The 27,846-nt window shown below is 41.2% G+C and overlaps 3 protein-coding genes and 1 pseudogene across 4 annotated transcripts; all 4 read left to right on the top strand.

The window, feature by feature from the left end:
• Positions 1–705: 705 nt before the first annotated feature.
• On the top strand, positions 706–9,549 carry LOC130082037 (uncharacterized; annotated as a pseudogene).
• Positions 9,550–13,493: 3,944 nt separating this feature from the next.
• nppal (natriuretic peptide A-like) lies at positions 13,494–14,145 on the top strand. 2 transcript variants are annotated; one of them, XM_056246520.1, is made up of 2 exons: positions 13,494–13,753; positions 13,831–14,145. In XM_056246520.1, exons 1-2 carry the CDS (start codon positions 13,670–13,672, stop codon positions 14,131–14,133), a joined length of 387 nt encoding a protein of 128 aa, XP_056102495.1. In that variant the 5' UTR covers positions 13,494–13,669; the 3' UTR covers positions 14,134–14,145. The 2 variants fall into 2 exon arrangements, with proteins under 2 accessions (XP_056102495.1, XP_056102496.1); XM_056246521.1 differs by having other exon boundaries at positions 13,497–13,753; positions 13,834–14,145.
• Positions 14,146–19,054: 4,909 nt separating this feature from the next.
• nppb (natriuretic peptide B) lies at positions 19,055–19,728 on the top strand. The gene is made up of 2 exons (XM_056246519.1): positions 19,055–19,321; positions 19,413–19,728. The coding sequence occupies exons 1-2, from the start codon at positions 19,205–19,207 to the stop codon at positions 19,704–19,706; spliced, it is 411 nt and encodes a 136-aa protein (XP_056102494.1). The 5' UTR covers positions 19,055–19,204; the 3' UTR covers positions 19,707–19,728.
• Positions 19,729–23,936: 4,208 nt separating this feature from the next.
• Positions 23,937–25,573, top strand: nppa (natriuretic peptide A). The gene is made up of 2 exons (XM_056246518.1): positions 23,937–24,097; positions 25,164–25,573. Exons 1-2 carry the CDS (start codon positions 23,984–23,986, stop codon positions 25,458–25,460), a joined length of 411 nt encoding a protein of 136 aa, XP_056102493.1. The 5' UTR covers positions 23,937–23,983; the 3' UTR covers positions 25,461–25,573.
• Positions 25,574–27,846: the final 2,273 nt, after the last annotated feature.

Here is a 27,846-nt window from a genome sequence, read left to right as displayed (position 1 = left end):
TTTGATTAGTTTTAGGTCTATCCAATTGCGCCCAGAGGCAATTGAGCGACGTCCGTTGGTGACACCCCTTTGGAAATGATTTGTCTATGAAGCTTTGCCAGACCATAACTCAGTTACTAATGAGAATGGTCTGGTTTTAACCAGGCTAGTTAACCTAAAGAACAGAGGGAACAGAGAAAATTACTAACTGCACTTGACTAAAGAACGCTTGTAGCTTTGATAAGGATTAATCTATAGGCCCATTTCATTTATAATTTATGCAGTGCGGACTGTTTTATAACCTTCTTCAATTTCTGTATGGTACAGGTAAATATGACATTTATTATGGGTTAAAAAGAGGATTGTTTTAAGTTCATTTAAATTAAAAGTTTTTTTGTATTTTTTTAAGCCTAATGTTTAAAATTTTGGGGGAAATCATTTTCATCGAGACATCAGTAGCTATAATATTAATGGCTGGGACTTCACCCAGCCATTGAGGTGAGAGCGATGAACCCATCGTATTTCAGACTTTCCCATCTGGCAACCTAGTGACTACTAGGAAAGACTAGTTGGCAACCATGAAAGGATGGTGACAGCAAGGAAAGACTGCTGGCATCTGGGGAAGACCAGTTAGGGGTGTGGCGGCTTGGCAGGCCAAAACACATCTTCCGTGAGGAGGAACCCAAAACCCTCGCTATGAACAAGTATGTGATAAGATACCGACCTACAGGACGGACCATGACAACAACCTCCGAAAGTATAAATCGGACTTTGACACAGCAGGACGGTACAGCTGTGGTTTGCACATGTGGGAAAGTTTGCAAGAATACGAAAGGCCTCAAGATCCATCAGGCAAAGATGGGTTGCCTGCGTCCTAGTAGTGTGCAACGCACAGGGCAACCTGGTGAGACGGAGGAGAGGCTGGGACAGGTGGCCAACCACAGTACCCAGAATCTTCAGGCACACAGCAGAGAGAGCACGGGCAATACCATTTCGGATGTACCTCTGAGGGCAACACCAGGGCAGAGTGGGAGCAGCCAGCAGCGCTTGCAGCACAGCCAAAAGGGAGGGAAGCAAGCAATCAGCTGGCCGGCAGCGCATGCAAGGAGGGATTGGGACCGATTTGACCGGGAAGTGGACGAGGTGTTGGAGCACGTTCTGGCAGGGGAGCTGAACCGGAAAATGAAGGCAATGGCAAGTATTATCTGGAACATTGATGCTGAATGGTTTGGAGTAAAACAAATGAGATCTTGCCAAAAAACACCTGTGCAGCCGAGGGAGAATCGCAGGATTAAGGAGATCAAACAACTTCACGCTGATCTCCGGAGGCTCAGGAAAGCTTTCAGGCAAGCTGAGGAGGAGGAAAAACCAGCTTTGAAGGAAATCCGGGAAAACCTGAGAGAGCGCATAAAAACCTTAAGCCGAGCAGAGTACTACAGGAGAGACAGAAGACGGCGGGCAAAGCAGAGGGAGCATGTTACGTCCCGTATTATAAGGACAGTTGGACGTGGAGTTTGATGTTAAAAGGAAACCAGCCCCGGCCGACAGATCACCATCCATCCATCCATCCATCTTCTTCCGCTTATCCGGGGCCGGGTCGCGGGGGCAGCAGTCTAAGCAGAGATGCCCAGACTTCCCTCTCCCTGGACACTTCCTCCAGCTCTTCCGGGGTGACACCGAGGCGTTCCCAGGCCAGCCGGGAGACATAGTCTCTCCAGCGTGTCCTAGGTCTTCCCCGGGGTCTCCTCCCAGTGGGACGTGCCCGGAACACCTCCCCGGGAAGGCGTCCAGGAGGCATCCGAAACAGATGCCCGAACCACCTCAGCTGACCCCTCTCGATGTGGAGGAGCAGCGGCTCTACTCTGAGCTCCTCTCGAGTGACCGAGCTTCTCACCCTATCTCTAAGGGATCGCCCAGCCACCCTGCGGAGAAAGCTCATTTCGGCCGCCTGTATCCGGGATCTTGTCCTTTTCGGTCATGACCCAAAGCTCATGACCATAGGTAAGAGTAGGAACGTAGATTGACCGGTAAATCGAGAGCTTTGCCTTACGGCTCAGCTCTTTCTTCACCACAACAGACCGGTACATCGACCGCATTACTGCAGAAGCTGCACCGATCCGTCTGTCAATCTCCCGTTCCATCCTTCCCTCACTCGTGAACAAAACCCTAAGATACTTAAACTCCTCCACTTGAGGAAGGATCTCTCCACCAACCTGAAGTGAGCAAGCCGCCCTTTTCCGACTGAGGACCATGGCCTCGGATTTGGAGGTGCTGATTCTCATCCCAGCCGCTTCACACTCGGCTGCAAACCGTCCCAGTGCATGCTGAAGGTCCTGGTGTGAGGGGGCCAACACGACAACATCATCCGCAAAGAGCAGAGACGAAATCGCGTGGTCCCCAAACCTGACACCCTCCGGCCCCTGGCTGCGCCTAGAAATTCTGTCCATAAAAATTATGAACAGAACCGGCGACAAAGGGCAGCCCTGCCGGAGTCCAACATGCACCGGGAAGAAGTCTGACTTACTACCGGCAATGCGAACCAAGCATTACATCTGAAAACAGTCCTAGAAACGACTGGATCCAATTCATAAAATCAGATCGTTGATTCACTGTTAAATGACATAAGTGAGAATTAAGATCGGACAAAATTTCAGAGTTATTCAATCTGACACCCGACACTGGCATACTCCGTAGATTTAACCCGTCTTCATCTCCACAGGAAGGTGGTACCACAGACAATGAAGCAACTGGAACAGGAGAGCTCTTTAACTCCCTTGATTCACCACGGACAACATAATGCTTCAACATGTTAATGTGGCACACACGGGTTTTCCTCTGTCGATCATGGGTACAGATAATATAGTCAGTATCACTTAGCTTTCGCTCCACGATGTAAGGTCCTGAAAATTTTGCTTGCAGCGAAGAGCCAGGAAGTGGTAACAAAACAAGAAGCTTGTCACCTTTCACAAAAGAACGAACGACTGCCTTCTTGTCAAAACACTCCATCTTGATTTGAGTCTTTATCAAAGCTGACCGAACCAAATCTCGAGCTTTATGCAGACGTTCTTGAAACGAGCTTACATAATCCAAAAGATTGCAAGATGGCTTTGTTTCAGACAACCAGTTTTCTTTAAGCAGTTTAAGGGGACCACGCACCGTATGCCCAAAAACTAACTCTGCGGGACTAAACCCCAAAGATTCCTGTACGGTCTCACGTACAGAGAACAACAGCAACGGTAATCCTTCGTCCCATTCTTTTTCTGAGTCAACACAATAAGTGCTTAAGATAGTTTTCAAAGTTTGATGGAATCGTTCCAGTGCCCCCTGAGACTCAGGATGATAAGCACTGGAAACGATGTGTTTAACCTTCAACTGAGACAAAACTTGATTAAACTACCGGGACATAAAATTTGTTCCTTGGTCCGTCTGAACAATTCTCGGAAGTCCAAAAGTAGAAAAGAACACAATTAAAGCTTTCACAATGGCTTTAGCTCTCAACGAACGAAGTGGTATCGCCTCAGGATAACGAGTTGCTGTGCACATAAGCGTAAGCAAGTAAGTGTGACCTGCTTTTGTTTTTGGCAGCGGCCCGACACAATCTAATATTATGCGCTCAAATGGTTCTCCGATGGCAGGAATTGGCTTAAGAGGTGCTGGGGATATAACCTGGTAAGGCTTCCCAACCATTTGACAAGTATGACATGATCTAGAATATTTTGTGACATCCGACTTAATCTTAGGCCAAAAGAAATAACGCAAAACTCGATAAAGCGTTTTAGCCACACCTAAATGTCCAGCCACACCATCATGTGCCACACTTAACACTTGTTCGCGAAAACATTTGGGAACTACTAGCTGATACAATGTGTCCCAACCTGAATTATCAGACACGGAAGGTGTCCATTTCCGCATTAATACTCCATCCATATCGTAATAACCAATTTGCTTTTTCACAATTTGTTCTGAACTTACAGCAGCATCTCGGCAAACTTCGAGCGACTGATCTTGTTTTTGCTCGGCAGCTAATAATGCCAGATCTACTGAAAGCAACAGGTCAGCGGAACCAAATTCAGCACCACTGCTAATGGACAGCGGTTTCAACGCGGACTCAGACAGTAATGGACCAGAATCACTCACGTTTTCATCAACAAGAAAAGTATCAGAAAGATCAACTACAGTGGGAAATTTTTGTGATTGAGCCCGAGTAATCACACAGGCAGGAAACACAGACAAATCTACCACCTCTGGTTTGCATACAACGAATGTTTCATCCAGCGGATTCTCAATGACTTCAGGGAGAGGGAAAACTTTTCCACCTGCCAAGTCATTTCCAATTATCAGAATTACGCCATTTATAGGTAATTGAGCACGAACAGCCACCTTTACGAAACCAGTTACCCACTCAGATCGAATATATATTTTATGCAAGGGACCCAGATAGCACAAGTCTATTTGATGTGATGTTTACATCTGGAAGACGTATTTTTAAGAGTGTTTGCTCATCTGCAATACGTCTATAGGACGTTTCCTGTCAGATGTCAAATAGACGTTTAGAAGATGTCTTTAAGATGTAATGATTTAGAATGCATGTTAAACTGACATCTTCTAAACGTCTATTTGATATCTGACAGGAAACGGCCATATAGACGTATTGCAGATGAGCAAACACTCTTAAAAATACGTCTTCCAGATGTAAACATCACATCAAATAGACTTGTGCTATCTGGGGAACCTTTTCCACCTGCATTGCAATTTCCTGCACTAATACATCGGAACCACAGTACGTTTTCTCCGAAAATGGCAACGAACTTTTCAAAATAAACGACTGCGCTGTCCCTGTATCACGCAACATAGCAACAGGCACTTGGTCATTTTCCAGATCACTTAAGAAAATCATTCCTCGACCAATAAAAGGTTAAAAAATTGCATCAATTTCTGGCTTCGACGGTTTAGTAACAGACCGTTTGAAACCAACTCCCTTAGGCTGTTTAGCCTTATTTTTCTTTTTCAAAACGGGACATACAGCAATCAAATGACCCACTTTGTGACAATAAAAACACTCACGATCGTCAGGTTGCACTACTGGATTCCAGAGTTTCGAAGGTTTAAAAGTTCTCTCAGAACTCACGAAATTTGACTTTTCTCGACGAGCAGGTGCCACGAATATGTTCTTATGGGTTAATACAAATTTGTCAGCACACACAGCGGCCTCCGAAAGAGTCATAACTTTTTGCTCATTCAGATACACCACAATTTTATCGGGTAACGAATTTTTAAACTCTTCAATCAAAACAAGCTCACGAAGCTGCTCAAAATCTATCGTTTTGGTTGCCTGACACCATTTATCAAAAAGTACGCTTTTTCACGCGCATACTCAACAAACGTTTGATTGGCAGTTTTCACATGCAAACGGAACTTTTGGCGATAAGCCTCGGGGACAAGCTCATATGCTCTCAACACAGCGGTTTTTACTATTGCATAATCTAGACTGTCGTTGTGGGACCAGGCGGAACAGACTTCCTGAGCCTTTCCAGTTAAACGACATTGCAACAAAAGAGGCCAGACTTCTGTCGGCCAATTCAAAACAGCGGCAACGCGTTCAAGCGCACCAAAATATGAATCAACCTCGGCTTCCCGAAACGGTGGCACGAGGTTGATTTGTCTACTAATGTCAAAATCCGAATTTACAGAAGGCATAGGCAACGATGAATCAGACACATGATGTAAACTCCAACTAGTTCGAACAACAGCAGGTAGCGTTGGTTTAGACTCACCGAGCGGTCGGCCAGCTTGTGTCTCCAATTCACATTGTCTAAAACGCAAGAGTTGTGTAGTATGTTCTTGACGTTTAATTTTCCAAATCAAGTTGTTTCAACTGGACAGCGAGTTTTAATTCTTCCGTATCTACCCCACTAGGAGAAAGAAACACCGGTTTAGTGCTTGAACCTTCATCTGCGCTTTCGCCTATCTCCCCACCCTCAGTTTCCGGAATTGTAACTGATAAGACACCCTGTTGCAATAAAGCAGCCTGTATTAGATCCCGCACTTCTCTTTTACGAGCTGATTTCACTACTGAAATGTCATAATAATCAGCAATCAAATACAAATCCGTTTTACGACATTAATCTAATCCTTCACACGAAGGCTTTTGTCGAAACGCCTCAATACTAAAATCCATTCTATATCCTTTTTCCCGATTTCCAAAACAAAACTGCCAATAAAATGTTTGCACCAGCCAAAGGAGAAAAAAAGATTTATACATTACCATAAGACGAACCTGTTACCATAACGTGTCCCAATTCGTTACGAACGGATGAACCCCCATTTGTTACGTTTGTTATTATAAGGACGGTTGGACGTGGAGTTTGATGTTAAAAGGAAACCAGCCCCGGCCGACAGATCACCAAAGACACAAAATCTAGGTTCCAATAAAAATATGATTTATTTTTATAGTAGAAAGAAATGATTAAATTAAGGAGTAATAGCTTCAGGGTGCCCCAAGACCAAAATAATAAACAAAATAAACTTATAAACAAACATACATAAATTACCTAATCAGGGAGTAAATCAAAATACAAAAATAACTTCCCTAACTCCCTATAAGTAAACAAATCGCAAACGAAGTCAAATTAAATGGCAGGACACCCCTACACTCCTAAATCATACAAACAAAGTCGAAGTAAATCATCAGTAACAAATAATCATAATAAGTCGAAGGGTTTGGGATCTGTCGACGGGAGGAGGAATCCGGAGCTCCTAACGCCACGAGGCCAACGCCAGAATGAGCTCCCCTTCTTCAGTGAGCACCGCCCTTTTAAATGCGGTGCATCAGTAGATCCACCAATCAGGGCCCTCCAGCTGCAATCACTCCTGGACACAGACAGAACACCAACAACCCACACAAAACAAATACCGAGGATCGTAACAGAGCAGTTCACTAAGAACCCGTTCGCCTACCTGTCTAAGCTCCTGGGGGACAAAAGATCGGGTCAACTTTAGGCATCAAGGGAAGAGGTAGAGAAGTATCTCTCAAGCACACACAGCGATCCAGGAAGGGGCACCGAACTTGAGATCAGAGAGACCTTGATGAAACTTGGGGAACCAACTACCAAGTTTGCTGACCAAGAACCCTCATGGAAGGAGGTTAATGACTTTCTCAAAAGGGCAAGGGCTGGCTCAGCACCAGGACCCAATGGGATTCCATACAAAGTGTTTAAACAATGCGAGCGGCTGAGAAGGAGACTCTGGAAGCTGTTGAAGGCGGTGTGGAGGGTGAATCGTCTTCCAGATGAGTGGCTCATTGCAGAGGGGTGTTTTATCCCCAAAGAGGAAAACTCATCGTGTATAAAGCAGTTTCGTACCATCTCCCTTCTGAATGTGGAGGGTAAGATATTCTTTGGAATATTAGCGAGCAGACTCACCACCTTTCTGCTGAGCAACAAGTATATCGACACCTCAGTACAGAAGGGGGGAGTTCCAGGAGTTCCAGGGTGCATCAAGCATACAAGCGTCATCTCAAAGATAATTGAGGATGCATAACGCAACCATGGAGATCTTGCAGTCGTGTGGCTCGATATATCCAATGCATATGGAACGGTCCCTCACAAGCTGGTGGATCTCACTCTGCATGCGTACCATGTCCCAGGGAAAGTCCAGCACCTCCTGCAGGAGTATTTCAACCGTTTCAGGATGCGATTCACCTGTGGGAACTTTACCACCAGCTGGCAGTGGTTGGAAAAAGGCATTGTAACTGGATGCACCATCTCGGTCAGCTGCAATGAACCTCTTGGTAAAGACAGTGGAGAAGCCTAGAAGAGGTGCAGTTTTGGCAAATGGGATTCAGCAGGCTCCAGTTAAGGCATTCATGGATGACCTGACCATAACGGCAAGATCATTCCCAGAAGGTCGGTGGATTCTGGAAGATCTATGCAAGATCATTGCAGGTGCCAGGATGGAGTTCAAGCCAGCAAAGTCGAGGAGCATTGTGTTGAGGAAAGGACGCGTGCAGGACCAGTTTCGCTTCAGGATTAGAAAAGACCTCATCCCCACTGTCAGTGAGAGACCTATTAAGAGCTTGGGAAAATGGTTTAGAGCTGAACTGAATGACCGAGAGAGTGTGAAGGAAATGCTCGGGCAGGCGGAAGCTTGGATGCGAGCCTTGGATAGGAGTGGGCTACCTGGAAGATTCAAGCTCTGGGACTACCAGCATGGTGTGCTCCCAAGACTTCTGTGGCCACTGCTCATGTATGAAGTGCCGTTAACAACAGTTGAAGCCTTGGAAAGGAGGATCAACACCTTCCTTCGCAGATGGTTGTCAGTCCCTAAATGCCTTTCCTCAATTGTCCTGTACAGCTCGGGTAGCAAGTTACAGTTGCCATTAACATCTGTGGTTGAAGAGTTTAAGGTGGCCAAATCCCGGCAGGTGATAATGCTTCGTGACAGTAGCGACCAATTGGTCCGCCAGGCAGATATCACCATCCGCACAGGACGGAAATGGTCAGCCGCCAGGGCTGTGGCAGACGCAGAGGCAAGGCTACGCCACAAAGACATCGTGGGGATGGTCAACCAAGGCAGGCTGGGCCTAGGAGTTATAACCAGAGCCAGGTGGAAGGATGCTAATGCCAAAGGTCGCCGCAGCCTAGTTCCAGGAAGAGCTCCGTATGGTAGAGGAGGAGGATAGGCAAGCGAGGGCAGCAGCCATGAAAAATCAGGGGAGGTGGACATGTTGGGGCGGTGTCCAAGGAAGACCATTGGGGTGGAGGGATATGTGGGGCATGGAGGATAAGAGGATAAAATTCCTTCTGTGCTCCACATATGATGTGCTACCAACACCAGTGAATCTCCATCGTTGGAGGCTGGTTGAGAGCCCAGACTGCACGCTGTGTGGGAAACCGGCAAGCCTTGAACATGTGTTGTCTTCATGTCAGGCTAGCCTGGCTGATGGCAAGTTTAGATGGAGGCATGACCAGATACTTGCCGTGCTAGCTACAGGCCTGGAGGAAGAGAGAAGGAAGACCCACAAAAGCACGAGGACGACAGGACCCTGTTTGATTAGGTTTGTTAGAGCGGGGGAGAGCTCTAGTAGGACATCCTCTGGCGCAGGAATTCTGACATCGGCTACTGACTGGGACATGAGAGTTGACCTCCGGACACAGCTCAAGTTTCCAGAGGAGATCACTACTTCAACTCTCAGACCAGACATAGTTCTCTGGTCCAGAGCAACAAAACAGGTGGTGCTGCTTGAACTGACTGTGCCATGGGAGGAGAGGATAGAAGAGGCCCATGAGAGAAAGCGTGGGAAGTACCAACCACTCACCCAACAGTGCCAACAGGTGGGATGGCGGGCATGGAACTTGCCAGTGGAAGTAGGCTGCCGAGGATTTCCTGGGCAGTCACTTTGGAGCGCCCTGTCCAGACTTGGAATAAGAGGTCCCAGCAGGAGATGGCTTATGGCGAATATCACAAGAAGAGCAGAGACAGCATCGAGATGGCTGTGGCTGAAGCGCTGTGAGCGATGGAACAACCCACAGGGTAGGGAGGGAACATAAAAGAGCACTGGCAGTGGAGCCCAAGGGGCCGAGGGGGCTGCCCCAGGATGCTGGGGTTAGCTGTCAAGCCCTCTGGAGGTGTTGTGGGTTAATTGATGAAACACTGTTGAAGGAGGGTACCCACCTGATGACCCGAAGAAAGCACCTTGGGCCCACACCACAAAGTTCAGTAGGTTGAACTTGTAATGCGCGAGTGTTGGCCATCACCTCAAATATGCGGCTGGGACTTCACCCAGCCATTGAGGTGAGAGCGATGAACACATCGTATTTCAGACTTTCCGTGATACTGGCCTTCATTCATAAAAAAAGATGACATTAAGATACAGCTGTAATACTTGAAAATATATGGTGCCATTGAAGATAAGTCCATATGTGCAGAACCAGACCCCCCCCCCCCACACCCCCCCGCCCCCCCACACACACACCCCCACACCCCCCCGCCCCCCCACACACACCAAAAGAAAGTTCAGGTTCAGGAATTTTTTTTCACTTTAACCTCTGATATTATTTATCTGCCTGCCTTGACACCATTATGAGAACTGAACTGAGCTGGACGATGACATCATGGTTTTCTCCAGAGCGGCTATATATGTAAATGAACTAAATTAATAACTTTTTTACATCAAAAATGAAACATCACTGAACTTACTTAAGCTGGACTGTGAGGCTATTTTCTTCTGGAAACAAACTTTGTTGCATTATTTTCCTGTTATCTCTGTAAAGCTGCTTTGAAACAATCTGTATTGTAAAAAGCGCTATATAAATAAATGTGACTTGACTTGACTTGTAAAGATGTTTACATTTTTACTGTATTTTTACAGAATTATTCTGGCAAGCACAGCTGTTTTGATTTTTGTAAAAACAGGTTTTTGTTTTTTATGAGGCCAATCCATAAACATTAAAATGCTCATTGCTTTAGTGCTGCTTCTAAACAATATTAGCATTGACATGGTCTTAGTGTGGAAAAAAATAACTGACTGACCTAAACAAGGGATGACGAGTCACAATTATTGTATAAGAAAAAATACTGTTGATTAAGTTTAACTTAGAATATTCTATTAAATTAGGCCACTTTTGTGAATGGTGATCTCAAACAGGAAGCCTGTGTGTGTATCATGCCAAGATCAAGGTAGGGCAAGAAACTTTAAGATAAATGTATCTCATCCTTTTAACATGACCGCTGGCTATTCAGGTTTGGGTTGAACCCCAAGAGAGGCCTGGCTCAAACCAATAAAGCCCTGAGGCTAGTTTCCACGCAGCATGAGGAGGACAGGTGGCAAGGGCTTGACTGATGATCTCTTGCAAGCTTTCCACTGGAGCACAGTATGAAGGCAAACAGGGACTGATTAGCATTTTAGCGGCCATCGGCATCTAGAGCAGCTATTAGGAAAACAGGTCGGAGGCCATCTGGAAGATATCTTTCCCTCTGCAAGTCTAATGACATGTGGCCATAAAAATATTTAACACTAATTGTTGTGTTGAAATGTCTGATTTTGAAATTACAAGTTTTTAAAAGGACAATAAAAGCAAATATCTAAACACTGATTTATCTAATCATGATTTGCAGTGTAGTTGTTTTATTTGTAACACATTTATTATACATCACGAATATGATTTCTTTAGCTAATAAATGACATTTGAAACAGACTGCTGTGCAAGCCTGTCATTAAAATCTTAATTAGCCCCATCGGCTTCTCATCAGGGAAAGAGCAGTGCTCAGTGAACTGTGCTTGAAGTTAAGAGCTTCCCAAATGAAATATGAGAGAATGTAATAAACGCAGCCAATAGACAATATGATGGTAATGAGAGACAAAGATGGGTTAAAGCTGAAGTGTGTAATTTCGGAGCCACTGGCGTCACCAAAAGCAACTGTAAGAACAATGATTGTTTTCAAATAGGTTTCCTAAACAATTCTCCTGTCTACCATTGGTCACTTAGTCTCACCCCAAGCTCTCGCCATTGGCTGAGACAATGTTGCTATGCCAGGCCCAAATACACAGAGCAATGTTTTGATGAAAATAAACCTCCAAACGGCTTACTTAAAGTTGTCTCTACAAGGAATAGGAGAAAGTAACATTGATTGAAAAATTATATATTTCAGCTAGTGTTGAGAAATTGCTTTCTATTGTGTATTAATTGTGTTAGTGGTTAGAATTATGTTTATTTCAATGTGATTCAAACATCTACCAAATAAAGGTGGTCACAAATCCACCCACATGGGAAAATTCAGCTGAAGACTTCTATTGTGTGTTCCTTTCTATTGTTTGAAGCCTTTTGAAAACATATTTCTACAGTTATATAGACCATTCAGAGCAGTGCCGTGACAGGTATGAAAGCAAGGCTGTGAGGGATAGACTTACCGTGTTTTCAATGGTATCCGTTGTAAAAAGCTCTTAGATCACTTTTAGTTTTCCACAGCTCATATTGTCTGGTGTTTTTTGTCTACTGAAATCTCTTGGAAAGACGTCAAATTGAATTGAATAATGCTTACATATTTTAATTGAATAATTGATTGAGTATTGTTCAATTAGTCAATTAAAATACGTAAGGATTATTCAATTCAATTTGATGAAATTCTACTATTCAATTGCATTCATCTTAAAAAGGCTTTACAAATTTGAGTGATATTTTTGCAGTTTCGTCAGCAGAGCAATCCAAAAACACATTGAATAACAATACAACTCACTGAAGAAATGTGTCCATCCCTCACAGCCTCGCTTTCATTCCCGTTAAAAATCAAAGATGGTGCTGCTGTGAATAAGGTCTTTTGGATCATCTTTAGGTGTAAAGAAACCTCTGACTTTTTGCCCCACCACCACATCAAAACCCTACTGCTATGCATTCACATCACATTGAGTCCAAGCAATGAATCTCTTTTGAGAAGACTTTAGAGCAAGAGTTAACCACACACTGCATGAAAACCTGGAAACTGAACTGACAGAAAATACCTCGTAATGAAACTCAGACAAGCTTTTCATAATGTTGCCTCTTATGATTTAGAACAAATTCAACTATAATGATTTTTTTTCTGTAGAAATTTAATTATAAGTTGATTTAAAAATTACATAACCATTTTTATTCTTTCCACCACCACCACCAAACAACACACACAGGACTATGGGATTTCATAAATGAAGGATACATGCTGCTTCCAAACCCTGTCAGTGTTTTCAGCTTTCATGAAACATGTTCGTTGTGTTCGTAAAGTCAAAATGGGGTTAGCTAGCCAGTTTATAGATGTTTGACTTCATGTCTAATTAACATAAATATTGCAATTGAACATATCAAGACCAACACAGCTTCTAGGTAGAACATGCCCTCACTTATTTCTTGCTCTGGCAATTTGTATACAGTCTTGAACTAAATGCACCAGGTATTGGATAGTAAGACTGAATTGGGTTTAGCTTTCTGTATGGAACCCAAGAGTTATCGATCACTCTTAAATTAAAGCTTCCAAAAGGTGGTTTCCACACCGATGACATGGAAGAACCCCTTTTGGAAGCTTTATTTTAAGAGTGATTGAACCAATTTGGCATAAAAATTGTTCTTTAAAATTGAGTCAATAATTCTTGGGTTATACACAGAACCCCACTGATCTTTTTTGTGTGGTAAAATAAAAGTTCTTTACTGGCATCATGGTTCCATGAAGAACATTTAACCTTTTCAAAGCACAAAAGGCTCTTTAAATAGGAAAAATAACTACTAATAATTACTAAAATATAAGAAAACTGGTGCTGTCCACTGAAAGGTTCTTTGGGGAACCAAAAATGTGTCATCTTCTATGGCATCACTGTGAGAAAAAAAAAACCCTTTTGGAACCTTTATTTTTAAGCGTGTGCGCGCAAATGAGGCTATATAGAGTGCACCTCCATGACAATACACGAGATGATGTTCTTTGCGCTTGACATACAGTGTAATTTGAAGGAGGCTCCGGCACACGTCACCATTTTAATGATCGGTGGTGAACAAGGTGGGATCTTGATGAAAATGAAAAGCCCTCCCCGTAGGGTCGGCTGGATTTTCCTGGGTGACCGTGACGAAACCAGCGAAATAAAAGAGCGCACCTGGACACGGTGCTTGGGTACGAGCGAAGACTAAACAGAGCCGCGCACAGATACTGAGCTGCTCTCCACAATACAACAATGATCGCCAACATCTCTATTTTCTGCGTGTCTTCACTTCTACTTTTAAACTTGGTCGGTGCCAAACCAGTTTCCAGTTTACAGGTGAGTTTTTCAGTCTTAGCTCACTATTCTTAAACGTTTATTATTAGACCCTGACTAATCATATACATTTTTTACAGCAGAGTCTTAAGCAGTTGTTAGATGAAGGAGTCAACACGCCGTTTGTGGAGTCTGATGAGTCGACGATGGAGCAGAAGGATGCGAGAGAGGAGAAGAGCGCACGGGACGAGCGCGCGGAACTGTGGGAATCAGACGCGCGCAACTCCGCGCTGGCGGGAAAAGACAGAGCTTTCGAGCGTCTCCTGGGTGACTTACTGTCCACTTCCAAGCGCTCGTGGACTCGATTCAAGAAAGGCGGACTGAGGAGCTGCTTTGGGGTCAGACTCGAAAGAATCGGGTCTTTTAGCGGGCTCGGGTGTTAAGGTATTTTAGGAGATGTTTGGTCATCTTGATGAGATTTAGGCTAAACATTGGAAATTGTTCAAACGCGTATTAGAAATAAACCAAGTCATGTCTTATTACTTAATGTCATGTCCCTTCTTGCAGGTTGGGACTTGAGATAGGCTACTTGACACACCTGGGCAGGCATATCTTCTATTGAAAAAAACAAGTGTTGACTGCAAGTTTACCGTAGATTTGTGTTCAAGTGATGCTGTATGTGTTGGTCATTATTTATTAAAGATTCAGACTTGTAAATAGTTTGTATTTGAAGACTGCTGATTTGTACTGTTGCATCTGTTTTTATTTATTTATTTTTATTATTTATGTCCTCTCTAAATTCACTCGTATAGATAATGTATATTGCTGCAAAATAAATGTTTTGCATAACATGTGTGTCAGTGTGGTCTAAAACTGAGTAAATTTGGCAATGAACTTAGACTGTAAATTACTGCGTATGTTCATGTCGTCGTTGCTTTATTGAAAGAAAACAAAAAAAACTAAACTCAAAGAGCTTTTTTTTTCTCTCTCTCCCAGAAAGGTGTTTCAGTATACTTTTTACTATTGATTTTCATAACGAACCAGTGATTCAAAAATGCAAATGTGACTAAAAGGTTAAATTTCTATCTAATTTAATCAGTCGATTTTTGACAAATAAAATATTTTTTAGCTGTTGCATGACTAAAACATTTGGGTTACATGATAAACCTTTTTTACAGTGTATGCTGGAACTAATGTCCACTTTATTATGATTAATTTATTGACATAATCAATTAAGTAAATATCTAGTCAAGTCACCTTCATTTATATAGCGCTTTTAACAAAATAGATTGTTTCAAAGCAGCTTTACAGTGATAGGAAATTAAAGTAACAGAGATTGTTTTGGCTTTGCAGCAGCTCTAGAATAAAGTTATTATCCTATTGTCCTAGTGAGAATTTGTGTAGCCTGTTGAATTTATGCGTGATTTATAGACAAACAAAATTCTAGCTACAGAAAAAGTTAATTAGAGTAGCTAATACATAATTTGCTACTAACTAAAATACAAAGCATTTATGAAATGTAATCTTCTTTTGCACTTAAACTTGACCTTATTATTATTATCAATAGTATATTTTATTTTATTATTATATTTTAACTGTAAAAGCATATATGGGCTGTTTTACGTGACATTCATTCATATTAAGTAATAAACCTAACCATCTTTCTGTCGATCTGTTTTCCTTTATAAACCTCAAATGAAATGAAACATTTGGAAGTGAAGGCTGAGACCTTTCAAACAGAACTGATATGAGATATATTGTAGGCCTCCAGGGGGTTGACAATAAAACTGAAACACTGGCCAATAGTTTCACACCTTTAGATGCGCGACCGGTGGCCAATCTTCAAATCAAGTCAAATCACCTTTATTTATACAATACAGATTGTTTCAAAGCAGTCAGCTGAAGTCGATTCAGCAGTGTTGATTCAGATCCGTTGTAAAGATCATTACTTATTAAATTAATTCATTTAATAAAGCAGTTCTGCAAAAAACCTACGTCAGATCAATAATATTGCTGAATATTAAGTTTCCCCAACTGAGCAACAGTAGCAAGGAACTCAAACTCCATCAGGTGACAGGAGTTCAGTTCTCCTCTGGCTCACGAACGAACATAGTGTCATTATGATTCATCACGCTAAGCTGAAGCTGACCATAGGGTCTGTGTGAAGGACCTGTCTGGTTCTTTTGGTCTCTGTTGTGGATCTGTGCCAACAAGGCCTTCACAGGGGCTTGTCTAGTAGACACAGTCTCTGCTGACATTCAGGGCTGTGTTGTGGTCGTGTCTAGGTGCGGGTCCACCATCTGATCTGGATACGGACCAGATCCCGCTGACTACGGTAACCTCGGGATAAGGATGAGACAGACAGACTAATATTAGCATAGATGCCATTCTTCTTACGACGTATCAAGTACATCGGGTGTTATGGGAAGTGTTCCCAGTTTCGGCTGACCTAGTTTATGCAGCCTAACAATCATTTAACTGAAATGAATAATAGAAATTGATAATGTTCTATGTGTATGCCAGGTTAAAGAGATGTTTTTAATCTAGATTTCAACTGACAGAGTGTGTCTGCTTATCTAACAAGGCTAGGAAGACTATTCCAGAGTTAAAGTAAAAGTTACAAATATTATGCTGTATAAGGACAGTGCTGCTATAATTAATGAAGTAAACCTAACTCAGAAATTGGGCTCTATATGAGTTCAGTGATTCAGGTCAACTGATTGTGAAATAATGATTATGTTAAAACATAACCAACACCATTAGATCACCTTTCTATTTGTTCATCTGGCTGTTATAACTCAGGTACAGCAGCCAAACAAAGCTTTAAGTTAATGACTTAAGGGTCAAGAGCCCAACTAAAACAAACGCTGATCACCATAATGGTGACTTACAATTATGGTTTTCTCCATCCAGTGATTCTGCTTGTTAACATCAGGTGTCTTCAATGTTGGCAATATAAAATAAAGAGTTCTTAATTCATTTTTTACTTATGTCTGTTATTCATATATTTTTGTTTAATTTTTTGTGTCAATTTTATTCATTTTAAATGGTTAACTTTTAAGGAATTAATTTGATTAATTATTACTCAATTCTAATTTGTTAAATTTAATTAATAATATTGCTTGTAATCTGTTGCCACAATTTTATTGATTAGATATAGCGTATTCATCTTTATAGTGTAGGATGAACCACAACCACATCTGTTGACGCAAGAGGAAGCTGTCTGAAAGAGATGTTCTGGTACTAACCCGGATTGTGTCCAAAAAGCATAAAACCAAAGCGGCCCAACTCACCGCGGAATTAAATGCACACCTTGACTCTTCTATTTCAACCAAAACTGTTCATCGGGAGCTCCACAGAGTCAATGTTCACGGTCGGGCTGCTATGGACAAACCTGTGGTCACTCAGCCACAGCCACTGAAATGTTAGTTTCAATGGTGCCAGCAGTGCAAATTTTGGGCTGTGGACAATGTGAAACATGAATTGTTCTCTGATGAGTCCAGAGTGAAGCACAGGGTTGATCAGTGATATTGGGCTGCAATATGGTATTCTGTGCTTGATGGACCCATCACTGCCAAGGACTAATAATCCTTTCCTATAGTTCAAACATTGTACCCTGAATGGGGTGCAGTGTATCAGCATGATAATGCACCAATACACACAGCAAGACTCGTGTCCGAATGCTTTGATGAACATGAAAGTGAAGTTGAACATCTCCCATGGCTTGCACAGTACCAGATCTAAATATTTTTGAACCACTTTGGGGTATTTTGGAGGCAAACGTTTTCCTCCAACAGCATCACATAGTGACCCATGCAGCCACTGGCTCAGAATCCCTCTGGTCACTGTGAATGACTTGTATCAGTCGTCCCCAAGATGAATTGATGCTGTTTTGGCCACAAAAGGCCGCATATAAATTAATTAAAATAAATGATTGTGGTCTAAAACCAGGTGTTTCAGTTTCATAGTCCAAACCCTGTATATGCCTATACAGTTCATAAAATGCTTGATTCTGATTAGCCAATCGTGCCATCCAGTGGAATTTTCTTCTTCGATAACAACCGCTGAAAACAGATAACACAGGCTCATCCGGGTTACTGAAGTCAGCAGCGCTATACACTTGCTAACGTTTTTTCTTCTTGTCAAGTTTTGCTTTTGGTAAGCTAAGAAAAAATTAAAACTCAGTCGAATCAATATTTTGCATACTGTTATTTACATACATTACTTTGCATACTGTTATTTAATTATGGTTGAGGAGATTCCCCCTTCTATGTGAAGCGCTTTGAGTGTCCAGAAAAGCGCTATATAAATGTGATTAATTATTATTATTATGCCACCCAGTATCGTTGACTCACTCTCTCTTGTTTAATACAAACGCATCTGCTGCCATTTTGTGACTATTATAGGATAACAAACAGGTATGATTTTAAAACGGTTTAATCTCAGATCAATATCTCTTATCTCCATAATTATTTATGTGGCGAAATTCTGTGTAATAAGTGGTGTGACTATATCGTATCCCTTAAATGTCTGTCTAGTTTGAACCTGGCACGCTAGCAACTGCTCTCTCCGCGTAAGCTTTGAGTTTAAAGACCTAATAAAATAAAAATTTCAACTCAGATCAATATTTCGTGTCTAATTATTTACTTATGTGGCAAGTCCACGTGTAATAAGCGGGATTATGTACATCCTGCCGGTTGTTATCTCAGAATAAACCCCCTTCAGGCTGATGCAAGACCCCTCCATTTATTCTGAGATAACAACCGGCTGGATGTACATTCTCCCTTACAGAACACACATTACACCCATAATAGCTGTTTTTTTATAAACATTATTTATATGTTTTCCTCCCCTACTCTGATATCCCCTACAAATGTCTTAATTAGATCTTTCTATTAGACAAGATAAGTATCCATTTAAAAAGTTCATTAAAAGTTCTCATGACCTCATGAGAAAACATTTTTTTTTTATCTGCCAATTTCATATGAAATCGTACGATTTGATTCGTAGACAGAAACTCTCGATTAAAAAAGCACAAACTCCGTCCTCGATCGTACGAAATGATTTGTCAGAGAGTTGGTGGTTAATGTTCACAATTTATTAGTTGCAACTTCAATTAATATATTTTCAGCCTAAACTGTTAAACTGTTAGGCCTGTAGTGTTTGTTACTGACAGACTAATTAGCCTATTAAGTTAGATAAAGTGTTATCATAAAACCTAGTAGCCTACTGTAACTTGCTTTAAAGTGCAATGCAAGACACTTGACGTGAATGATTTCAGGGAAGAGAGTACAATGTAATCATTTAGGAGTTTCCGTCTGGACTCATCTATTAGCTTTAAAGGAGTCATTTCCGACAGCAGCCTTTATCAGACTGAGGTGTTGGAATGCAGCAGCCATTCTTCACATTACTGGCGTGTCAAACTTTTCGGTATAAAAGAGCTTGAGGCTCAACTGAAAGTATACAGACAACGACACAGAGAAGACAGAAGAACAGCAAAAAAAGTCAGGAAACATGAAATCGTTTGACATTCCTCTAGTCTGCCTTATCTTACTCTTCAGCGTTCAGCTCACAGGCGCACACCCGCTACAAAACTCAGCCTTAACCACAGAGGACATGGATGTATTAAAGGTAAGAACAAAATCAGGAATAAGAGAGAGAGAGGGTGAAAACTTGCTTAATAATGCTCGCACTAACAGTGACTAATGAGCCACGCTTTCAGTTTCTTCTACAGAGACTGGAAGAGTCCATTCCTGCGTCTTCTCAAGACCAAATACTGGCGAAAGTGGAAGAAGAAGCGGCACGAGAAGAAACCATCGCTGAAACTTATCCCAAGACTGACATGAGATACTATCTGTCTGCTCGGGACTTGAGGACAGTCCGACAGGACTCCAAGAGATCCTCTGGGTGTTTCGGGAGCAGACTAGACAGAATCGGTTCCATGTCGTCCCTGGGATGTAACACTGTCCGGCGGTCAGGTAACGACTTCATTTCTATATCGCACAGCTACAGTTAATAGGAACATAGAATACGTTGAATAAAAATTAATGAACAGTTTTTGGACAAATGCGTGCATTTTCTCAACCCCTTAAAATACTCAATATAATGGTATGATGGTTCTCTAACTTGCACTTTTCTCTATTTTTCTCTTTTTTCAGGTCCTAAGAAGAAGTGAAGTCTTAATGATTAGCAGCTTCTACACTGTAAACATTGAAACTGTGCAGTTGTTACTTACTTGATCTGACCTTACAATGACTTTTTTTGGTGTAACCTAGTGCATTCAGGTTGATTCAGTCATAATGAATAATTATGTTGACTTGAACAAAAAAACTTAAATTTAGATGTTACCATTTGAAGCACGTCTTAGGTTACCTGAATTTTTATAGTGTTTTTATCTGTAAGACTCCAAAAATGTTCTTAACTATGCATATTTATTAATTAAATTATTTAAATTGTGGAGTTATATATTTGTATGCATCTTTAATTTAATTATCAGTCAAATCAGTTGTACATGCCCTCTTTAATATACAATAAATGTTTACACATGCCTTGGTTTTGGACATCTTTCATTCTTATTCAATTTTATTTATTTTTCTTTAAGAACCCATGCATATGATGGTAGAAAGAGTTTTCACAATACGTAATGAAGATTTACATCATAATGTGAATAGGTTATATTGAACTCTGGTCTGCTTTCTTTAATAGGCTAATTATAATAATGATTTTTATTTATAAAGCACTTTTCCCAAGCTCAAGGTCACTGAAAAATATAGTTATTTGAGAACACTATAGGTTCAGGGGATTGATAATGTTCTTTGCCTGACAACAACAAAAATACAGTGATCAAACTATGGAGTCCACCCTCGGGCCATCATTATCAATGCAACCTGTTTTAGCACCATGGAGAGCGACATCGCCTCACAATACTCAAGATCATAATCCTGACTACTATAATTTAGACCTACTGTATGTTGTCACAAGGTTTGTCGGTGAAATTGAGAACAAAGAGTCTCGCAGTTGAAGTTGTTAACCCTCTGGGGTCCAAGGTGTTTTTGGGGTCCTTGAGATGTTTTGACATACTCTGACATTTGTGCTTTTTTCAGTTGCTTATAAACATATTACTGGCAAAGGTGTAATTACACTCTATTTAGCACACACAGGGCTACCATAATGTGTTATCAACATGTATGTACATTTTTGTATTTTTGAGAGAATATTGTTTATGCGTGGTTATTGAAAAAACTAAAACTTAAAGTTTCTGAAATAAGGCCACAAAACACATACTAAATATCTGTCCACAAGACTTTTGACTAATGGATGTTGTTGCCTAGAGTTTTTTCTTCAAAATGATCTGAAAATCATCCTGGCTTATCATTCACATAAAACAATGGATTGGTTTAAATTTAAAAATGACTTATGTCCCCCTGTGGTGAAAATCAAGATTCTAATGTTGTTTATACACTCACCTAAATGATTATTAGGAACACCATACTAATACTGTGTTTGACCCCCTTTCGCCTTCAGAACTGCCTTAATTCTAGGTGGCATTGATTCAACAAGGTGCTGAAAGCATTCTTTAGAAATGTTGGCCCATATTGATAGAATAGCATCTTGCAGTTGATGGAGATTTGTGGGATGCATATCCAGGGCACGAAGCTCCCGTTCCACCACATCCCAAAGAGGCTCTATTGGGGTTGAGATCTGGTGACTGTGGGGGCCATTTTAGTACAGTGAACTCATTGTCATGTTCAAGAAACCAATTTGAAATGATTCGAGCTTTGTGACATGGTGCATTATCCTGCTGGAAGTAGCCATCAGAGGATGGGTACATGGTGGCCATAAAGGGATGGACATGGTCAGAAACAATGCTCAGGTAGGCCGTGGCATTTAAACGATGCCCAATTGGCACTAAGGGGCCTAAAGTGTGCCAAGAAAACATCCCCCACACCATTACACCACCACCACCAGCCTGCACAGTGGTAACAAGGCATGATGGATCCATGTTCTCATTCTGTTTGCGCCAAATTCTGACTCTACCATCTGACTGTCTCAACAGAAATCGAGACTCGGGGGGGAAATACTTCGTTTTAGAAGGTAGACTGAGATGGCGAACGGAAACATGCATTAGCAACACATTATTAGATGTTTAATAAAGTAGTCGGGCAAAAGGCTAATCATATTAATTACCGCCGAAATGTGTTCGATGTTGTAGAGAGCTATACATAAAACGGATTACTATTCTGAATATCGACTTGTAGATTAGCCTAAAAAAATGCACTCTTCCACTGGCCATTGTGCAGCAGTACAGTAAAGTTGACCGAGTGGATTAGGTATTCTGAGCTTGAGTGATTGAGTGGAGGCAGGGCTACTTTGCATATACATGGCTCAGCGTATAGTCAAGTCATGTCAAGTCAAGTCACCTTTATTTATATAGCGCTTTTTACAATACAGATTGTTTCAAAGCAGCTTTACAAAGATAACAGGAAAATAATGCTACAAAGTTTGTTTCCAGAAGAAAATAGCATCACAGTCCAGCTTAAGTAAATTCAGCAATGGTTAATTTTTGTTGTAAAAAAGTTATTAATTTAGTTAATTTATATATATAGCCGCTCTGGAGAAAACCGCGATGTCATCGTCCAGCTCAGTTTAGTTCTCATATAATTGAGTCCGTGAAGGCAGATCAATAATATTGTGGAATATTAAATGAAATGTCCCCAACTAAGCAAGCCAAAAGCCAATGGTGACAAAGGCGAAATGAAGCAAGGGTGTGGAGTTATATTCAAGGTATTAAAAAAAAATAAGGAATGACGACTGTAGAACGCAAAAGCCGAATCCCGGACATTTTGGGCGATCTCGAAACAAGGGGGTAATCCATCGACCGGAAGTTGAAGCCGGCCAGGTGCCGCCATGTTGTAGCAGAACTTCACTTGGGTTAGCATTTCCATTGACTCCCATTCATTTTGGCGTCACTTTGACAGCGAATAACTTTACATCTGAGGCGTTTAAAGACTCCATTTGTCCATTATTTATTTCTAAAGAAACACGACAATGTATAAAGTGCTCCATTACCTTCTATGTTACATTATGGTCCCGTAGAAACAGTTTTAGTAAAAATAGGCTAACGATTGCGTCATAACCACTCGACTCTCTGTCGCGCTGTACAGAAATTACCGTATAGACAGGAAGAGAAGCTCGCAGGCAATCGGGGGGACGCCCCGTCAAGGTAGAAGCCCATAGATAATGAGTCCATAAAAGCAACGGAATACTTACTCCTGCTCACTCACGCCGAAGAACTCTTTGCTCAAGTTCCCCGTCTCTGCAAGATTAACGTTGGCAATTTTCACGCACAGCTACTAGAAGAGTAACGTCTGTCAGACAGGTTGCTCACGTCATCAAGCTTAGTTTGAGTCGGTTTGAGTCTGCGCGTCAGGAACGGAAGTGCTCAGAAATCGCAAAAAATGGGCTTCAACTGTCTCAACTGAGTTCCAATGAGATGGCTCTGTCCATTTCTTATACTGTCTATGTCTCGAAATCCCGGGCAGACTCATCACGGAGACTCACAAGTAGCCTAGACTTGTTGTTTAACTACTGCGCTCCGTTACCGGTAGGCGTGGCTACGGTGGCTTCCTAGGGCAGCGAAGCAAGTGCATTCTGGGAGTTGTTGTCTTTCATCCACATAAGCAAAAAGTACATTTTCTGGCTTTTCTCAGTCTAGAAAGCTCCAAATTAAAAAATAATTTCACATTTCTCTTTTACATAAATGACCCATTTTAAATACACATTCATCTTTCCAGAGGTGAAGTATCCCTTTAAAATGTGTCTAGTTAAGATAAATTAATTGAGTTTAGTTTAGCTTGCACAACAGGGGTAAAAGTAAAGGTGTATTTTTATTTACTGTTTTTCCATCTCAGTCAACATCATTGGGCTATATATAGACCATCGTCTGCTTTAACCCCCTATGGTATACTTTTGTATCAGTTCTGAGGTGATGCGGAACCATGTGAGACACTCGTGTAGCGGATGCATTCCCGATGATGCCTGAAGTCACTGTTTGTGTCCGAGTTACCAGACCCAACACAGATCAGGAGTTCTCCGGCAAGGCACCTCACACTGCACCAAACAGCCACTTAAAAGGAAATCTAGTCCAGGAACGTTATCAGAGATGAGGTGTTGGAATGCACTTCACACAGTTTACAAAGATGAGCTCCTGACAGACAACTGTCCCTATATAAGAGTGAAGCAGGCAGACGGCCAGTTCAGAGGGCAAGAAACAGCATCCAGAGGAACCCAGAGATGATCAGAGAACTCATTCTTACAGGACTACTGGTCCTGCTTTGGCACCAGATGGATGTACAGGCGCATACATTGAGCAGACACAGTTCTGCCAGCAACATGGCCAAGCTGAAGGTATTTCTGCTTTGAATCCCTTTTCTTAAAAACCTAGAGAACTTGCTGTGAAAGCAGATCGTTTGGATCTGTTTACTCATCAAGGCCTTGAATTAAATGAGATTTATTGTGAGCTAAACAGGCAAGAAACTGCATTCTTAAAAATAAAGGTTCTTTATTGGTATCTTTGGTTCCGTGAAGAACCTTTAACATCCACTGAACCTTTCCATTGCACAAAAGGTTCTTTAAAATTGGGGGGAAAAGGCTCTTTAGATTATTAAAATGTTCTAAGAAAAAAAAAAACGGTAACACTTTATTTTAATGGTCCCTTTTGAACATTCTGTTGACTAGAAGTAACGTTGCAACATGTCAACTACCTCTCATTAGAGTATTAGTAGACCGTCTGCTTAATATCTGCTAACACTTTATTTTGATGCTCCTCCAACAGACATTCCACTGACTATAACCCCTAACCCTACCAGTCTACTAACACTCTACTAACACTCTAATGAGAGTTAGTAGACATCTAGTTGCAAAGTTACTTATAGACAACAGAATGTGTTAAAGGGACCATCAAAATAAAGTGAAACAAAAAAAAATGAACTGGGTTATGCTTAATTTCGATGGTCCACTTTAGACATTTGAACTACAAGTCAACTAACTCTCATTAGAGTATTAGTAGACTGTTAGTAAACCGTTATGTTAGGGTTAGTGGTTAGGGTTCGAGAATAAATTGACATGTAGTTTCAGAGTTACTAATAGTCAGTGGAATGTCTGTTGTGGAGCATCAAAATAAAGTGTTAGCAGATATTAAGCAGACAGTCTACTAATACTCTACTGAGAGTTAGTTGACATGTAGTAGAATGTAGGAAGTGGACCATCGAAATAAAGTAACCAAAATGGTTAATATGCAAAAACTGCGAAAACCCCCTTGGAACCTTTATTTTTTTAAGAGTGTATATTATCAGCTTAAGCGTACAAATAATATTAAAGGCACTGAATCAGTTATACAGATTTTACGAGAAGAAAATGTTTCAATGGAAAGTCTATTATATTCAACTCCGTTTACCCTGTGCTGCTCTACCAGAGCTTATTGCAGCAGTTTGAGGAAGCCCTGGCCACAGAAGACAGAGCCGTAGATTATGAAGACAGCAACACCATGCTGGAGCAGAGCCCCGCTTCCACGTCCTGGGACAGAGACAGAGAGGACGAAGCAGCTCCAGCGGAGGACACCAACCTCCCAGATGGATTCGAGACACCGAGAAACCGCCTTATAGATCTTCTCATGTCCACCCGGAGCAAGAGCCTGTCTGGCTGTTTTGGGGGAAGGCTGGATCGCATAGGGTCATCCAGCACCCTCGGGTGCAACTCTAAAAAAGGTTAGCTACGACGACTGAATACAGTGACATTAAAATTACAATATATTTTTATGGTATATAAGTTATTTTACATGTGGATAGTTGTCCATGAACTTTCTCTTTTTCATTTAAAATAAGGTTTCTAGATTAAAATTTACATGTAGAAGGGGGGGAAAGTATATTTAAATCTAAGGTTCTCTAACTGACACAATTTCCCCCTATTTCCAATTACCTTTGCCTTCAATGAGTCATTTTAATGGTTCTGTGGTGTGACAAAGAAAAGTACAATTAGGCTATTTCATGTGCACTGTAAGAAAAAATGTCTGTTGAAAAAAAAAAGATACTGGTTATTTTCTGCTAGGACATTTTCCAGACATTTCCTTTAACCATGTAAAACACCTGTGGAAAATTAAAACGGAAAATGACATTACATTGCCCAATGTATCTGACCTTTTCTGCATTGCCCCAATGTTTCTGAGCTCATAAAAACGGCATGAGTAGTAATTATGGTTAACATGGAAATGTAATTTGTAGGAGTGGAAAAATGAAAGCAAAGTGTATGTTAAACTGACACTGTGTGAGATATTTAAACATGAAAACGAATGTAAAATGTGGAAATGAAACCAACAAGACTTTGTTGCAAACACCCTTCCATATTTTGCAATCCCCGTTATGACATCTGCTTTATATTATCTGGTGGTTGATATATTTATTATGTACAAGTAGATGAGCGCTAATCGGAGTGTTGAAATACATAAAGTAAATGGTATAATTATGTGCGTTATTAATGCTTTACTCATTCTGCATTCATTTATGAGGTTTATGAGATTTGAATACTCCTACTGGTGTTTTAATATCCCTGCTGGCTTTATCCAAGTAGCACTTCTGTTTATTCTTTTTTGTGTGTCACGCATTTCTACAGCTGAAACTGTACTTGGAAATAAAATGTCGTTTCTGTTTCAAGAACGGGATGTTTAGATCCCAGGTTGTAAGGTTTTTGAGGTGTAGTAATTGAATGCTAATAAAATCCTTGTTTAAAAACATTTCAACTCTAGTATTTCTTTAACAGTTGAAGCAAACAAACTCGATGGCTAACATAGAAACAGAGAAGCTCGCCATCAATCAACCCCTTTCCCTCATTCAAACACCCACACCATCTCTTCTAATGGCCATTATCGGACTCATTACAGGACTCACTTTAATGAGTGGAACAGCTGCAGGTGGTTATTACTCCTGAGCTTATCAACACCTGCCCTAAGCCTTAAAAACTACAGCCATGTCAGCTTTAATCCTATTACACAAGCTCGCCGGGGTCTCTGCTGATTGCATGAATAATGCCTCCATTTCAGCAGTGGACGGCTCTCATTAGAAACTTCAGATCTCCTCCGTGAGTGCGTCACACAGGCCTGCTAACAGACTGTCAGAGCCTGATTTCTCTGGTCTAGTGTGAATACAGTTAGATAGCAATGACAAGAGAACGAGCGAGTCCAGACCTTCATATCCTCCAATTAGACGAGCGCTCCTCTTGGAAATCTCATGTCATTCCTGAAGGTGAGGATTGGTGTTAGCCAGCGGGTTAATCCACTACACGGAGATAAAGTGGCAGATATGGATGCATGACCACAGGCAAAATGTCCTCCAGGCAGCGGACAATCATTTTTATACTTTCATATACACTCACTGGGTAGAGCTGTCAGGACAGGGTTTTACACCCACTGATGGACAATCATTTTTATACTTTCTTGTGCTTGTAATGGGTGGACCTCTGTCAGGATAGGATTTTTTACCCACTGACCTGAAAAGGAATGAAGGGATTGACATGAGTATGTATATGGTCAATTCAGGTACATTGAGATGACTGTCAAAAAGTGACTCAATTCCACCATATGCTGTAGTGTCTTCAGCTTATGGGCACTTTTGGATCTGTTGACTTTTATAAAATGTAAACACACTTTTCACACTTCACTAGTTTATTGCATGTGTCCACTAACAATGTCAGTGGATACTGATCTATAATAATCACAGATTCAGCATGAGAGAATTCTGTATATATATATCAATTATGTTAATGACAGTGATGGAAATGACAATATGATTCTTTTGGGAATAAAATGTCATGGCTAGAATTTTATATCTTGCAAATAATAATAATAATAAGGTTAGGTTTAATTGAGATTTTAGTCAGTAGCAAATTATGTATTAGCTACTCTTATTTACTTTATCTGCATATAGCTAATTTTCACTCCTTTTACATAATTTGACAAAAATTGCCTTCCTCACAAATCGCACTTTATATTTAATTTCAAGCATGTTCACTGACAATCTTGGCACTTTGGTAAAAAGTACACAAACTTTTGAAAAAGGTTGTGGTAAAATTGTTGATGGAAATGATGCCACAAATGCAGGGCAGCT

This window comes from Rhinichthys klamathensis, unplaced genomic scaffold, assembly GCF_029890125.1.
Source record: "Rhinichthys klamathensis goyatoka isolate OS25496 unplaced genomic scaffold, OSU_Roscu_1.1 h1tg000040l_1, whole genome shotgun sequence".
NCBI classification, from domain to species: Eukaryota; Metazoa; Chordata; class Actinopteri; order Cypriniformes; family Leuciscidae; genus Rhinichthys; species Rhinichthys klamathensis.
Note: the sequence above shows the minus strand (reverse complement) of the source record. Positions and strands in the feature narration are given on the sequence as shown.

Coding starts and splice junctions, on each gene's coding strand:
- nppal (XM_056246520.1), top strand. CDS start 13,670: ATGATCGCCAACATCTCTATTTTCTGCGTGTCTTCACTTCTACTTTTA. Junction 13,754..13,830: donor AACCAGTTTCCAGTTTACAG/GTGAGTTTTTCA, acceptor CATTTTTTACAG/CAGAGTCTTAAGCAGTTGTT.
- nppb (XM_056246519.1), top strand. CDS start 19,205: ATGAAATCGTTTGACATTCCTCTAGTCTGCCTTATCTTACTCTTCAGC. Junction 19,322..19,412: donor AGGACATGGATGTATTAAAG/GTAAGAACAAAA, acceptor CCACGCTTTCAG/TTTCTTCTACAGAGACTGGA.
- nppa (XM_056246518.1), top strand. CDS start 23,984: ATGATCAGAGAACTCATTCTTACAGGACTACTGGTCCTGCTTTGGCAC. Junction 24,098..25,163: donor GCAACATGGCCAAGCTGAAG/GTATTTCTGCTT, acceptor CTGCTCTACCAG/AGCTTATTGCAGCAGTTTGA.